The sequence below is a fragment of the Rhinopithecus bieti genome, unplaced genomic scaffold, assembly GCF_001698545.2.
Source record: "Rhinopithecus bieti isolate Rb0 unplaced genomic scaffold, ASM169854v2 scaffold_20579, whole genome shotgun sequence".
Classification (NCBI taxonomy): Eukaryota; Metazoa; Chordata; class Mammalia; order Primates; family Cercopithecidae; genus Rhinopithecus; species Rhinopithecus bieti.
Genome location: NW_016810413.1, coordinates 1,266,911 through 1,283,526, shown reverse-complemented (window position 1 = coordinate 1,283,526; position 16,616 = coordinate 1,266,911). Strand labels below are relative to the sequence as shown.

At 39.6% G+C, this 16,616-nt stretch overlaps 1 protein-coding gene across 2 annotated transcripts in view; it reads right to left on the bottom strand.

The window, feature by feature from the left end:
* Nucleotides 1–3,646: 3,646 nt before the first annotated feature.
* TMEM45A (transmembrane protein 45A) overlaps nucleotides 3,647–16,616 on the bottom strand; it is an 81,944-nt gene continuing 68,974 nt past the window's right edge. For both annotated transcript variants that reach the window (XM_017891931.1, XM_017891930.1), the window contains 2 exons: nucleotides 8,491–8,636; nucleotides 3,647–4,181 (listed from right to left, as the gene is read on the bottom strand). In XM_017891931.1, the coding sequence (XP_017747420.1) occupies nucleotides 4,088–4,181; nucleotides 8,491–8,636 (240 nt within the window). In that variant the 3' untranslated portion in view covers nucleotides 3,647–4,087. The remainder of the gene's footprint in view (nucleotides 4,182–8,490; nucleotides 8,637–16,616) is intronic.

The window sequence follows — 16,616 nt, the reverse complement described above, 5'->3', positions numbered from 1 at the left end:
AGTAATAATAAAATTCCAGTCTCCCACAAAAAAAAAAAAAAAAAGTAAAATGCTTAAAGGGAAATCTAATTATTTAAGATTATATTCAAACATTAAAGACTCCCTAAAAATGAGTGTTAAAATTTGCTAGACTTAGAATAACAATATTCACAAACTGAACTTAAAAGTGTAAGACAGGATGAAGCTTTTACATTTTTATTACCAGAAATCCACTCTATCCACTGAAAATCTCTCAAAACACCCTTCCAAGTTTCAAGCAAACATCTCTTCCTTGCCATTAAGGGATATTCTCTTATATTATTTCATGCCTATCCTCTATTCTCTCAATTTTCTCTACCTGGAATGCATATGAAACAGAATATAGAATTTCTAGATACATTCTTCATGTATATTAACTTTCCTTTCATACTTTTAATCTATCATTTTCTTGTATTTTGGGAGAATTTCCCACTTCTCAGCATTTATTTTTATTGTTCCCATAGCATCCATTGACTTTTGCTTCACCTTATCAATCCACATCCAAGATACAATTAATACAACCTTGATTAATGAGCTTCTCTAGAAACGAAACAATGAGGAGCGTACCATGACCAAGCCTCCCATTTCAACAATAAGCTGGAAGTTAGTGCAATCAGAGGTTGCAGCTTCCCAAGCAAAGGAGATTGGAGAATTACAGAAATCACTAAGGAGTTGGTATCATATCAATAGCCAAACTTGATATTGCTTAATAATCAGTCCCCACCCTTCACTTTCCTGTGTATACAGCCACAGAGGCTTTCCATCCACAGGGTTTTGTATGCTTTATAAAATGTCCTTCAGTCTTTCCTACATTAACACCTGCACTAGAAATCAAACACTGATTTATGTAAAGGTTTTCTCCACTTTGGTTATGACAAATGAAGCACAGGATACTCCAAGAAAGTTTGGCAAAAGCTCAGGAATTGAGATCCTAGGTTTTTGGAAGAATGGAGACAAAATACAAATATAAAGTAAGGGAATAAACCTCCATCCCCATCTCTTCTTTGATAAGGTTTTCCTTTCAGAGCTAAAGGCTTTGGAAATATATAAACACTATAATGCCTGATAATGATAAAGAGGGATGGGCAGACAGTCAGGGGCTATTTTCCCCAGGGCAGTCAAAGGAGCACCTCTGGGAAAGGACCACTCTCAGGAGAGTGGTGCTTTCCCCCATCTGTCTTAGCCTGTTGCGTTGCTATAAAAGAATACATGAAGCTGGGTAATTTATAAGAAAAGAGGTTTATTTGGCTCACTGTTCAGCAGGCTGTATAGGAAGCATGGCACCAGCATCAGCTTCTGGTGAGGGGCTCCAGCTGCTTCTACTCACAGTGGAAGGGGAAGGGGGGCTGGCATGTGCAGAGATCACATGGTGAGACAGGAAGCAAGAGAGGAAAGGGAAGTGCTCAGTCCTTTTCAACACCAGCTCTCAGAAAAACTCTCCAGAGAACTGATAGAGTGCAAACTAATGAGGATGGCACCATGCCATTCATGAAGGATCCACCCCCATGACCTAAACGCCTCCCACTAGGCCCCACCTCCAACACTGATGACCAAATTTCAACATGAAACTTGAAGGAGACAAACAAATCATATGTAAGCCACAGAAGCACCCCACCATTCTTTATACTCCTTCCCAGCTTTATTTTTCTTCATATAACTTGTTATTGCCTCAAATTATAAAACTTATTTGTTGACTTTGTTATTGATTGTCAATTACATCTCATGGGAATGTAAGCTTGATGAAGACTGGGACTTTGGCTTAAGTACTGCTATAGAGTACCACTGTATTCCCAGTTTATTGAACACTGCTTGGCACAGGGTAACTGCTTAATAAACAGTCACTGGATGATTGATTCCATTGGTACCCAGGGGTTAAGTGTAGCCTGAAACTAATTTTTCTCATCCCATGATCTAGAGTTGAAAACTTTTCATATTTTTGTTATAAAATATTTTCACAGTTTCAGAACATTTACTGAAACATACTTTTTTATAAATCAAAACCTTTATAAATTGTACTTATTGATCTAAGGTTTCCTAGCACGAGTAAAGAAAATATGACTGTCTCATTTTGGCTCAAGTTCACAGTTTGCTAATTTTTCATGTCATTCCATAAAAATGTGAGTCATAAACTACATTACATAAAAATGTAGTCATAAACTACAAATCCAATAATGTAGCCATAAAGTTGTCATGATAGTGTTCCAATATATTGCTCATTTCAGGAACTAGAGGCAGATAGCCCTAGAGTATGGACGTAGCCCTGAACCAAATATTCCTCCTTTGAGAACTCGTTGAGTTGATTTTACTTGTAATCGCTGTGTGCAGACTACAGGAGTGGAAATTTCTGCTCTCTCACAAAGACTGTAGACTATTTGCACTTATAAGTTTTCAAATTTCCAGGCTTAATCTGGTTCATGCTAATTATTCCTGGTGTTTCTGCTCAGGCCTAGATACCAGTAATGCCAGCTTCACGTAACTGCTACTGATCACTCGCTCACTCACGCCTTTGAAACCCAAACTTGTCAAAAATTATAGAATCTTGTGGGTCTAGCAAACAGCCCTGAGAGATAAGACATATATGGGACAGAATGCCATGACCCCCAAGGACTGTGGCATGTGGGTGTTTTCATATGCCAGAAACATCCTAAGGTTCATGGCATTATTCAAGATAAACCTTTAGACACTCACATCTGCTCTTTTCAAACTTATGTGACAAAATGAATGTGTCCAGTTCTGGGGCCTGAAGAATCTGCTCACCTGACTCTTCAATGTCAGTGTGACATGTATGAGACTAGGCAGCCTTCTGGACTTGCCAGTGCTTCTGGGAAGCTAGGGAGCCTTCAGAACTTAGTTGACCACATTTCAGCTCCAGCTGTGCACAAGGCTGCCTCCTTTCCTCCAGGTTTGGGTCATCCCTCAAGGATTTGTGCAATCCTCCTTCCTTTTCTCTCATAGCAAATACAGGTCTTTGTAACTAACATTGTACTAAATTATTAGGTTGACATTGAAGAGAAGACATTGCTTTTCAATGGCAATAACCACAATTACTTTTGCACCAACCTAATAGCTTTCCACATGCTTCCATTTCTAGATTCATAAAGTGTGACGACCAGAAGAGCTCCATGGTTCATTCAATTCAATTCCTTACTTTAGAGAAAAATACATGGTGATTGCCAGAGATCAAAAGGCTGGTTAATGGTAGAGCCAGAATCAGAAACAAGATTTCTTGACTATCCACTGGGGGGCTACTTAGATCACAGACTAGGTAAGGGGTTCTGACTTTTTACCCAAGCGTTCCATAAAAGGCTTTTCCTTGTTTTAACCTTTCACCTATTGTAGCAGAGGGGATGGCGTGGTGGCCATGCTATGGTGCATGATGACTTTTTCCTCTTAGGGACAACACCCCAGTCCTCCTTTCCCAGTCTCTCATGGCTTTGCAACCACGTGTCCTAGAGATCATCCCTTTTATCTTCTCTGAAAGATCACACACCCTAGGAAGACTTCTGGCCTACTATTCCCATGGAGAACTTAGGTGCTATAGTGATGTCTCACAAAAAAGAATTGCTGTGTCCTGCAGCTTCTTCTGCATGATATAAAGGAGGAGTATAGTAAATAACAAAAACAAAGATTTCAGGTGTCTGCACCAAAATACGTACATTCATTTATTTGTCATTGCAGCAACAAGATAAACAAGTGTAATTCCATGGTCAAGGAGTTACAAATAGTAGTAAGCCCAGTAACCTTGAGCATATCTATAAGGCAAATAAAACAAATTTTTTTTTATAGCGTGGGCATCCAACTTTAGATAATCTGGAAAAAAGTCACTCTAGCCCCTGAATACCATGATATGCATGATGTGCAAAATGAAAGTATCACTCAAAATATTTTCAAAGCTAAAAATAAAATATTTAAATTCAAATACTTTAACCAAATTGGAAATGCAAACAGTACACTGAGAGTCATCCTCAGCCAGCTGTTCTCCAACAAAAAGATCAAGAAACAAAACCAAGAACAAAGACAATGTAAAAAAAGAAAAGGTTTATCTAGAAAACCTGGAAGCTCATCAAAGTCACATTTCTTCTTCTGATTCTTGTTCTCGTTCAGCATTTTTCAGAAGTCCAACTTCTGAGGAGCAGAGCCTCTTAAGTCTAGATTTAACCAACCTGAGGAGAAAGAAAAGCATCTCAAGTTAGACGGTGTTTAAAATGGAAACCCGGAGCAATATGCACCTGTATGCCACAAAGTCTAGATGATTTGGGCAACTGGGGAAGGCAATCCAAAAAGGAAAATTACTTTTATTTGGCTTTGGAGTTGCCTGAACATTTTTGTGGATTAAAGCAGGGTATAAGTAAACAGATACAATGTGGCTTTCCAATGTATTGCATCATTGTTTAATTAGGCATCAGAAGACAACTTTGATTATTCTTTTACATTTTTTCTTTTCTTTTTTTTTTAAATGAGACAGAGTCTTGCTCTGTCACCCAGGCTGGAGGGCAGTGGCACAATCTTGGCTCACTGCAACCTCCGTCTCCCAGGTTCAAGCAATCCGCCTGCCTCAGCCTCCTGAGTAGCTGGAATTAGAGGCATGTACCATCACACACAGCTAATTTTTTTTTTTTTTTTTTGAGACAGATTTTTGTTGTGTCGCCCAGGCTGGAGGCTGGAGTGCAGTGGCGTGATCTCAGCTCACTGCAACCTCTCCCTCCCAGGTTCAAGCAATTCTCTGCCACAAACTCCTGATTACCTGGGATTACAGGCACCCACCACCACGGCCAGCTAATTTTTTTTGTATTTTTAATAGATATGGGGTTTCACCATCTCGACTAGGCTGATCTTGAACTCCTGACCTCGTGATCCACCTGCCTTGGGCTCCCAAAGTGCTGGGATTACAGGCGTGAGCCACCGCGCCCGGCCAATTTTTTTACATTTTTAGTAGACAAGAGGTTTCACCATGTTGGTCAGGCTGGTCTCAAACTCCTGAACTCAAGTGATCTCCCTGTCTCAGCCTCCCAAAATGCTCGGATTATAGGCATGAGCCACCGTGCCCAGCCAACTTTGATCATTTCTAAAACAATTAAGAGAATCGCTGGTCTGTGGCAACCCAGATGAAACCAAGCTCAGTTGAGTTTCTCCATTAAAGCCACATCTTACTGTGTATTGCAAACAGGTGCTATATCATATAAAGGACGTGCATGAAGCCCTCCTCTAGGGTTGGCAGCCCAAGTCAAGGCCCATGTCAAGTCTGGGCTAAATTTAGCCCCTGCTTCCTGCTACTGGCCCCCGGCAGGGGGATCTTTTGTGCAGCGGACAAGCTGTTCACCTGCACATGATGCCTCTGCCGTGATGAATTAAGAAGCTCAAAGAAGTACCCTCCATCATGGTGACTGTTTTCATAGTTTAAGAGAATCTGGGCCGGGTGTGGTGGCTCACGCCTATAATCCCAGCACTTTGGGAGGCAAGGTGGACAGATCGCCTGAGGCCAAGAGTTCAAGAACAGCCTGGCCAACATGGCAAAACTCCATCTCTACTAAAAATACAAAATTAGCTGGCCATGGTGGCACATGCTTGTAATCCCAGCTACTCAGGAGGTTGAGGCAGGAGAATCTCCTGAGTCTGGGAGGTGGAGGTGGCAGTGAGCTGAGATCATGCCACTGCACTCCAGTCTAGGCGACAGAGAGAGACTCCATCTCAAAAAAAAATTAAAAAAAAAAAAAAACAAAGAGAATCAATAGGCCTGGGGGAAGCAGGGATTATAATTTTTGATACTGGAAGATGTGACACTGATTAGCAGCTGAACCTCACCAGGCTCTCCACTTCTCTGATGTGAGAAAGAGTATGTCGTAAGAACTAGGCAAAGCTTTTCCTGTGCATCATTGTTATAAAGGCATTGTGCTGTGACCATATCAATAAAGCATAGTTAACTCCCAGAAATACATAGGAATATGCAAACAAATTTGATAAGCCAAATCATCAATATCATTCGTCACAAATGAAAAACTTCACCAGTCTACCTGCATCTTTACCCTTATTTTCTGCCATAGTTTTTCTGATGAAGGTCTGGCCTGCCTGTATCAATATGTAATGGCTTTCCTTGTGCTCTGAGAGGGATTTTTGAGATACTTCTGTGGAACTATATATCAGAAAATTTAACCCTTGGTCTTATCTTTTCAAGAGCAATATGAGAGTAAAACTGAAAAGCATATAAAACATGATTTCAAAACAAATGAAGCCTATATTTAAATAGCTCTACAACATAGATCTATTACCTATTAAACAGCAAACAAGGGTTTACTGAGAATCTACTATACGTTTGGCAGTGTGCCAGGAGGTGTGGGCACTACGGAAAGGGTCTCATACTCTAGGAGACACAATCTAGCCAGTAGATAAGACTAACCCACATGAGCTAATGGTGAACATCACAAGAGAGATCCCAATTGTTAAAATGCATGGTGGAGATGACGGGCTGTAAAAACTCTTCAGGGGAGATGAGCAAGAGCTAGAGTCATCACAGAAGGTTTCACAGAAGAGACGCGCATTTAATGTGAACATGCCAGGTGGAGGGAACTGCGTGGTCAGAAAGATTAGGATAATACATGTTGGGGGTAGAGGGGAAGGTTGGAAAGTAAAAAATGGAGTGTCCAGTTTCCAGAGTACTATAAGTGGATAAAAGGCCCATTAGGGGTCTGAAGGTTTTTGAAACAGGAAGAGACAGTAGTCTTCTTTTGGCTCTGGAGGGGAGTTGACATGAGGAAGAGCATTTCCTTGGATGCTGGCACTGATCTTGAAGGCTTTCCAGCCCCTAAGGAGATGAGGCCCAGCAGTCAGCCTAGAACAACAGGGGAGAAGCCAAGTTTCACTCAATGGCAGAGCCAGCCTTGACAAGGAGCACACGCACATGCTTTGGAGGAACTGAATGGGACTAATAGAATGAGAAGGTGGAATTTCCTAGTACCCAAAGCACTTAGACCTCTAGAAGGAAGCAACTATAGATCAAAGTGGGCTGACCTGCAGCTGAACAGAGACAGCTGAGAGCTAGACAAAGGAATCATTTCTTCACTCAGTGCCTCAGCATGACAGCTGCTTCAGCAACGACGCATAAAGAAGCACAGAGCAGGAGGGGTGACTTGGGGCCCATGTCTAAAGAGAAGAGTGGAAAGTTGGTTCTAACTGGGACCTCACTGGGCCTAGCAGTAGCTACTGCATTTTAGGAATCAGAGAACCTGCTAGATGTGTAGTGTCCAATACGGTAGCCACTATCCACACATATATGGATATTTAAATTAATAAAATTAATGTGGCATGAGCCACATTTTAAGTGCTCAATAGCTAGTGACTACTATATTAGACATTGTAGATACAGAACATTTCAATCAGCACTGAAGTCTGAAGGATTAGGTGCTGGAGCCTTCATGCCTGGTCATTGAGATCAGCCAAACCAATTGTGGTTCAGTGTTAACCAACTTAGAGAAAGGAACTGTGATCACCCCTTTCTATTCCTGCTCATTCTTCAAGCTGCAGCCTCATTCTCAATTGTAAAGAGGCCTCCCCTGATTTCAAGAGTGCTTTGTTCTTCTACTATTTCTGTTTATCGCACTGTGTTTTCATTGTGCATCTCCCTAATTTAGTCCTAATTATAAGACTACAAATTCCTCAAGGGTAGGGTCCATATCACATTCATTTTTTTTTATACCAAAGAGGAATAAGGAAGAGGAGAAGGAGGAGAAGAATAACAAGAGAAAGAACAACAACACAATAATATTTATTGAGCTCTTATTATGTCCTAAGCTTAAATACTCGATCTCATTTAGGTCTTATTATTTCCCCATTTTACAAACAACAAAACTAGTACTTAATGTGGTTAAGTAATTGGCCCAAAGTCATACAGTTGATAAATAGTGGAGCTAAAAATATGTGTTCTTATAACTCTCTTCTACTGCTCCTTACCCACTTATGAAACATTATACTGGAGTTCTAATAAAAAATGTATTCAACTGGATCTGACTTTTAGAAATATTAGTCAATGTCAAATTAGGCAGACACCTACATTTAATGGAACACACACAAGTTGGTCAAAAAAGGACTCGAAACTTAAGAAGTGCTATAATTGAAGTATCTACACATGGGTAAATGGAGGACTCACTATATAGGCAGTGCAGGGTGAGGGAGACCATTCAGAAGAGAGAAGAGGAAATAGCATACATGGAGACATGGAGGCACAGAGGAGTGTGATGAAGGGTAATACGAGCATCAGACGCACAGCCGAGGCACTCTTGAGTGACTCCAACTTTAAACCAGCATTTATTCCTTTTACTAAGAATTTTTGTGTTTGCAGATAATATTCTGCTATGCTACCCTGTCTTATGGGATGATAAGGAATGAAATCCCCTTTTGAATTTTCAATTCAATACCACTGAGTCTTGATAATCACATACCAAGGAACAGAACTTCCATGAACAGAAATCGCTAACTTACCAGGTGATGAAAGCATAATTCATTCCAACGATGACAATGGTTACTGCATAATGCCAACAAAAGCATATGGTAAGAAACAAAATATTTTCATGATCCACCAGATCCCATGCAGGACCTCCACTGGGGGGATACAGGACAAATCCAATCTGTAATTTAGAACAAAAAGCACATATTAAAATAACCAACCACATTCCCAAAAATAGTGCATTTCAAAATGCTTGCTTCCAAGGTAAATAACTAAGTTAACTCCAATTATCTAAGATGTAATAGATAAAACATCAGGTTTTGCTACCTGTTTTAGTAATATATAGAGTCTCTAATATGTCATATTTTCATAAAAATTTTAAAAGGACATTTAATGATCAGTTTTCAAAATATAAACAGTCATCTCGCTAGGAATGTCTGAACTTTAAGAGAATGTTTTCGGTTTCTACATGGTGCAGTTTCACTCTGTTATTTCAAAATTGGAGTACAAAAAGGTTTTAAAATAAATAAATGCCCACAGTTAACATTATATTTAATGGTAAAAGACTGAAATCTTTCCCCCTAGTATCAGGAACGAGACATGGATGTCTGCTTTCACACTTCTATTCAATGTTGTACTGAAAATCTAGCTAGAGCAATTAAGCTAAGATTCAGCTAGAGCAATTAAGCTAAGATTTAGCTAGAGCAATTAAGCCATGAAGAAAAATAAAAGGCATCCATACTAGAAAGAAAGAGGCAAAAATATCTACATTCACAGATGACATGATCTTATGTATAGAAATTCCTAAAGAATCCACAAAAAAAACTATTAGGGCTAATAAATGTAGAAGCAGGATACAAAATCAGTACACAAAACAGTTGTATTTCTACACAAAAGCAATGAACTCAAAAATAAAATTAAGAAAACAGTTCTGGCCAGGTGTGGTGGCTCACGCCTGTAATCCCAGCACTTTGGGAGGCCGAGGCCGGTGGATCACGAGGTCAGGAGATTGAGGCCATCCTGGCTAACACGGTGAAACCCTGTCTCCACTAAAAATACAAAAAAATTTAGCCAGGCTTGGTGGCGGGTGCCTGTAGTCCCAGCTACTCAGGAGGTGAAGCAGAGGAATGGCGTGAACCCAGGAGGCGGAGCTTGTAGTGAGCTGAGATAGAGCCACTGCACTCCAACCTGGGTGACAGAGTGAGACTCCGTCTAAAAAAGAAAGAAAGAAAACAGTTCCACCTACAATAGCATTAAAAAGAATAAAATAAGAATAAATTTGATCAAGGAGGTTTAAGACTTGTACACCAAAATCTGCATAACATTACTGAAAGAAATCAAAGAAGACCCAAATAAATAGAAAGCTATCTCATATTCATCGACTGGAAGCTTAATATTTTTGAGATGGCAATACCACCCAAAGCAATCTACAGATTCAATGCAATTGCCATCAAAATTCCAATGTCCTTCTTTTTTTTTTTTTTTTTTTTTTTTTTTTTTTTTTGCAGAAATGGGAAACGCTGATCCCGTAATTCATATGGAATTGCAAGGGACCCAGAATAACCAAAACAACCTTAAAAAATAAAGCTAGAGGACTTCAATACTACAGAACTACAGTAATCAAAACAACAGTGTGGTACTGGCATAGTGATAAACATTTAGATCAATGAAATAAAATTGAGAGTCTAGAAATAAACTCATATGTCTATGCTCAATTGGTTTTTGACAAGGGTGCCAAAGCCATTCAATGGGGAAAGAACAGTCTCTTCAACAAATGGTGCTGAGATAACTGGGTATTATATGCAAAATAATGAATTTGGACCCTTACCTCATATATAAAATTAACTCATATATAAAATTAACTCAAAATGGATTAAAGACCTAAATATGAGAGCCAAAACCACAAAATTCCTAGAAGAAAACAGGGAGGAAGCTTCATCACTTGCAATTTGTTGATTTTTTAAAGCTATGACACCAAAAGCACCGTCAACCAAAGAAAAAACAGAAAAATTGGACTTCATCAAAATTAACTTTTGTGTTTCAAAGGACACTATTAAGAAAATGAAAAGACGACTCACAGAATGAGAGAAAATATTTGCAAATGATATATCTGATAAGAGATTATATCAAGAATATAAAAAGAATTCCTAAAACTCAACCAAAAAAATTTTAATGGGCAAAGGACTTCAAGAAACATTTCCCCAAAGAAAATACACAAATGATCAATAAGCACATGAATAGATGATTGATATCATTGTTCATCAGGGGAATGCAAATCAAAACCACAATGAGATACCATTTTTTATTCATTAGGCTGGCAATAATAATAATAAAAATAACAAATATTGGTGAGGATGTGGAGAAATTGAAATCTTTATATATTGCTGATGGAATATAAAATGGATAATCCTGATTATCTGGATAATGAGGATAATAAGACATTAAAACGAGGATAATAATATATCCTCAAAAAGGGCCATTGCAAGGAAATGCCTAAGCACTGTAACTGACACATAGCCAGTATATGGTAGACATTTGTAGGATTATCCATGATATTATCTTGGTTTTGAATTTCATTTAGTTTTAGAAACCTGAAATACATTCATGCATTTATCTATCTATCTAATTTTTTATTGGGATAAAATTCTGCAGCTACTGTGGTAACAGTTTTGCAATTCCTCAGGAAGTTAAATACAGAATTCCATATGACCTGTCAATTCCACTTCCACCCAAAAGAACTGAAAATAGGTATCCAAACAAAACTTGTATACGAATGTTCATAGCAGAACTATTAATAATAGTCAAAAGATGAAAACAACCCAAATACTCAAAAACTGACGATGGATAAGCAAAATGCGGTATACTCATACAATGGACTATCAATCAACCATAAAAGGAATGAAGTATAGGCAACAACATGGATGAAACTTGAAAACAATTATACTAAGTAAAAAGAAGGCAGACACAAAAGTTCACATATATTATGATTACATAAAATATCTAGACTATCTACTGTCTGATAGATGATGGTACCACCATGTGCTTGTCATTTCATCCTCACTCATGTACATAAATGTCACAATAATTCTTAGTCCTTGAAACAACCTCAAGAAGAAGACATCATCATCCTTGTATGTCACAGGAAAAGACTGGAACTCAAGGACTTCAATAACTTCCCCCGGTATTACAAAATGGCTGAATGACTACGGTAGGGATCCAAACCAGTAGTTTCTGGCTCCAAAAACTCCATGTTCTTTCTCCCACTCCATACTCTTTTCACCATATAGCCTTTCCATATGGGGCAATATGAAGGACAGTGGCCTGGATAACAAGATCAGTTTGAGTCATCTCAGCAGTTCTGGTATGGTTTGAACAATCAGTACTGAGATGGAAGGTGGTTCCACGAGGACATGGCACTATATTACCATTAAAACATAAATGACAGACCGTTGGCCCTTGAGCTACATCTCTAATTCCCAGACATGCTTTGTCTGGCCTGCATATTTAAAACAATAATTTGTGGCCGGGTGTGGTGGCTCACGCCTGTAATCTCAGCACTTTGGGAGGCCAAGGCAGGTGGATCACCTAAAGTCAAGAGTTTCAGACCAGCCTGGGCAACACAGTGAAACCCCATTTCTACTAAGAATACAAAAAATTAGCTAGGCCTGGTGGCACATGCCTATAATCCCAGCTCTTGGGAGACTGAGGCAGGAGAATTGCTTGAACCTGGGAGGCAGAGGCAGCAGTGAGCTGACATCACGCCACTGCACTCCTGGCCCACAGCCTGGGCCACAGAGTGAGAATTTGTCTCAAAAATAATAATAATAATAATAATAATAGTTTGCTTAAGTTCCCAACACTTAAAAAATTAGGAAACATTACACAAAAGTTTGCATTCTCAGCTTTTTTTTTTGTAAAAATAGATCTGGCAACATTAGGCCTGCATTCCTAAATGGCAAACATGAGTGGAAGCATGTAGCCTCCATTGATTCGTCATTCAGTTTACCTTCCTGACCAAGTGGAGCGATCCAACCAAAGTTTTCTATTTTTTGTCCTGGCCCAGTGCATTTTATTTGTCAACCAATGTCAGAGTCATACATTTTCCCAAAATATCTTATTAGTTGAAATTAGCAAGGTACTTTACAATAACTTCCTCTTTCCCTTCTTTATATCCCAGGAGACAGAATGCATTTATTGTCTATTTTATAGATAGGAAAATTAAGTCATGCACGCCCCTGCCCCTCCATCCCCAAACAGCTGCAAAAACGTTTGCATCACTGCCGCTGTGCCTCACCCACCAAGGGCTGGGGCCTCTGCATTAGAACATGGATATATTCTAAAGGCAAGAGGTGTCAACATCTGTGGCAGAAGATACATCAGTCATTAAGTTAGAGGTATGAGCTCACAGTACTCAGAAACTGCAGGTGGAAAATGTCACCCTGCTGGTTAGACTGTTGTTTTGGACATATCAGTGTTTTGCAATACCCCTTTTATATACTGCTAGGAAAGCTCACTGTGGGAGCCAAAGTGACCAGAGCCCAGGTCCCTGAAGCCCCTGGAAGAAAGCAAGAATTGCTAGGTCCTCTATGCTCACTGTTTGGAATGACAAGAGAGAAAATCAAGTCACATGGTCAACTCCCAGTTCAAAGGCCCAGTTATCTAAGCTGGGGTCTCATGCCTTCCTCTTACAATGAATTCACGGAAATTGAGAGAAAAATTCTGTGCAGAAAGGGGAATTTTAGGGAAGATGAGTGTTAAGAGCTGTGGACTAGCCCTCCAGATCCCACCCACAGTCCTGCCAACATTCCTCCAACGCCATCCACATGAGCTGCCCACCCCAGGCCAGCTCCCAGAGGTAAGGGTCAGCATTTGTAGTGGGTTAAATTGTGTCCTCCGATATGTTGAAGTCCTAACTCCCAGTATCTCTGAATGTGATTGTATTTGGAAACAGAGTCTTTGCAGATGTGATCAAGTTAACATGAAGTCATACTGGATTAGAGTTGGCTCTAAACCCAAAGACTGGCATCCTTATAAGAAGGCCATGTGAAGACATAGGAAAACAAAGAAATACAGGAAGAATATCTTGTGATAATAAAGGCAGAGAATGAAGTATTGCTGCCACAAGCCAAGGAATGCCAAGGATGGTTGGCAGTTGGCTAGGAGATCAGCATGGGACTGATTCTCCCTCTGGACCCCAAGAGAAAACCAACCCTGCCAACACCTTGATTTCAGATTTCTGTTCTCCAGAAGAGTAAAAGAATAAATTTCTCTTATATGTCACCCAATTTCTAGGGATCTGTTATCATAGCTCTAGGAAACTAATACAGCGGTTGAGTTCAAATAAGCAAAAGGGTATCACTTGCCCTAAACCTTAAGCCTAGACACATTGGTGACTCTCTTCTATCTTTCACCTTCTTCTGGAAGCTTCCTCTGCTCCCCTTCCTCTGGAATTAGCAGTCCTCTCCTCAGGGCAGCATGCATTGTCAAGTTATAACATATATTTTTCCCAATAACCCCATGAGATATTATTAATATTTCCATTAATATAGAAACGGCACGGAACATATTATCTATGGTGATTCATGTAATTAGTGTGGTAAAGCTAGCATTCAGATTCAGGTTGGTCTAAACTGCGGGCCCAGGGACTTGTCACTACATGCGATATTCATAATTGCTTTTTGGAGCTTCCAAAATAAAATCTCAAGTCATCTCCATTAGGCATCATTAATTCTACCAAACTTTTTGCTGTTTACATCAGGAGAAGAGAAACTTGGAGCCCCTCTCATCGCCAATCTCTTTAGCACCCTCAGAGCCTAATGCTGAAAGCTAAAGATTTGACTGAAGCCACTGAACAGAATTAACTGATGTGACTACAGTGAAAGCCATAGAAACATCCCATAGTCATTCGAGGCCAAACACAAATAAATTAGGAAAGCTGAAACCCCAAATTAAAGCTAGAAACTGCCACAACTCATTAAATCCTCCTTTAAATACAGAAACTTCACTTTTATTTGTCGTCTTGTTTCCTTATATAAAATTCCAAAAAAACCTCAACCTACAAAAAAAAAGTTTTTCTTGCTACAACCTGTATGCCATTCCTGAACATCTGGTTTCGACTAGTTTAGACTAGTTTAAGCTTCATTGGTATCACATTTCAAGTGTAAATAATTATCTTCTCTTATAGGCAATAAGCCTGGGGCCGATTTCCTATAGCGAAGTCTGAATTTCCTGTTGTTATCTGATTATCCAATCATTTCTTTCAACACTAAAAGCCTAAGCAAATGTTTGATCTGCTGCCGCATCAGACCTCAAACGATTACTGCTTAGTTGGGCCTTTTGTCATTTAAAATGAACTTTTGTCCTTCATAAAGGCAAAACAAAGACTGAGCTTTCATTTGGGCTCAGGATCTATGCAGTCGTGGGAGGAATCCCTGTGGGAATCAATGGAGCTGGGAGATGCAGTGGAAGCAACTGTCCAAAATAAGAAGAAGCAACAACAGCAGGAGCACCTTCCTCATTCCCTGATTGTCCCCACACCTGGGCAGTGAAGATGACTGGAGGGAGCTTGGGAATGAGAAGGTGCAAAGCGAGCTTTTGAAATATTCTCCCACATAGAGACACAGGGAAAACATGATTCATGGAATAAAGGGGCTTGCAGGATTTTTTTTTTTTTCTTTTTTAAAGTGTATGATGTGGCTAGGTTATTGAGAAAACATTTTTGACTGTGATGTGGTTCAGGAAAGAAAGCGTTGCTAATAAGTTGGAAGGGAAATTCCCTCTCCATTTACGTATTACCCAATCATTTATATGTGTGTGATAAAAAAGTGGCCAGTCTGAGTATTTGTTTCCTTCAGTTCACATCTCCATACTTATGGTTCCAAGAGTCTAGGTGAGTGTTTTATGTAATCCCTCTATACACAGTTTATGCACGAGTATTAACATATTAACCATACATGAAGAAGTAGTGAGAAAAAAATATGGTAATATGGTGAAAAGCAAGTCATGACATAATATTGTTAGCTTAAGACAGCGTTTTGCCGTAAACATTCATATACCACACTTATCAACTGGAAGCATAATAAATTCACCTAAGTTTCTAGACATTTTTGTTTCAGAGGAGTAGAGTAGTGGGAGTGTCACTATGGCTAAACCTTCATTTCCTGCCAGTGTGTGTGTTTGCATTGGTATTAAATGTTCATTTTTCTTTAAGGCTGCAGACATTATTTAGGCTGACCACCAGGAAAAAAGGAAACAGTCTAGTCTAGACATATTGGTAGATGAAAAATTTTCTAAATAATCGTGGATTTATGCCCAAAGGCATTAATCTCTTCCTTAGAAAAGCTTTTGGGGGAAATATGAATACATTTATCTGCCAAAAGGGGCAACACTAAGCCAACCTACTCCCAGTTGAGGTATAACCCACAGCTTCCTCCTTCAGACCCTAGACAGTAGTCACTATTAACTGAACACTAATTAATTTCATTCATTCTGCTCTTATGTTTATAATTCTGTTCTCTTTGGGTCTCCCCTCTTGTCCTGCCTTTCTTTATTTGAATGTTTAGCCTTTTAACAAACTTGGTCTAGTAAATATATGAGGACTCCTAAACCACACAAAGAGGATATACTTTCCTTTTGACTACCTGGATCATTTACAACCACTGACATTGGGCCATGTTCCAAAGGAAGTCTCAACACATTACAAAGAGAACACATTCCCTGACCATAAAACAATTACATTAGAAAGAAATAAGAAGAAAAAAAGAATATTTTTGGAAACTTCAAAGTGTACTCCTAAATAACTCATAAATTAAAGAGAGAAGCACCTGGAAATAACATTCAAAATTACCCAACAGGCCGGGCGCGGTGGCTCAAGCCTGTAATCCCAGCACTTTGGGAGGCCGAGACGGGCGGATCATGAGGTCAGGAGATCGAGACCATCCTGGCTAATACGGTGAAACCCCGTCTCTACTAAAAAATACAAAAAACTAGCCGGGCGACGAGGCGGGCGCCTGTAGTCCCAGCTACTCGGGAGGCTGAGACAGGAGAATGGCGTAAACCCGGGAGGCGGAGCTTGCAGTGAGCTGAGATCCGGCCACTGCACTCCAGCCTGGGCGGCAGAGCGAGACTCCGTCTCAAAAAAAAAAAAAAAAAAAAAAAAAAA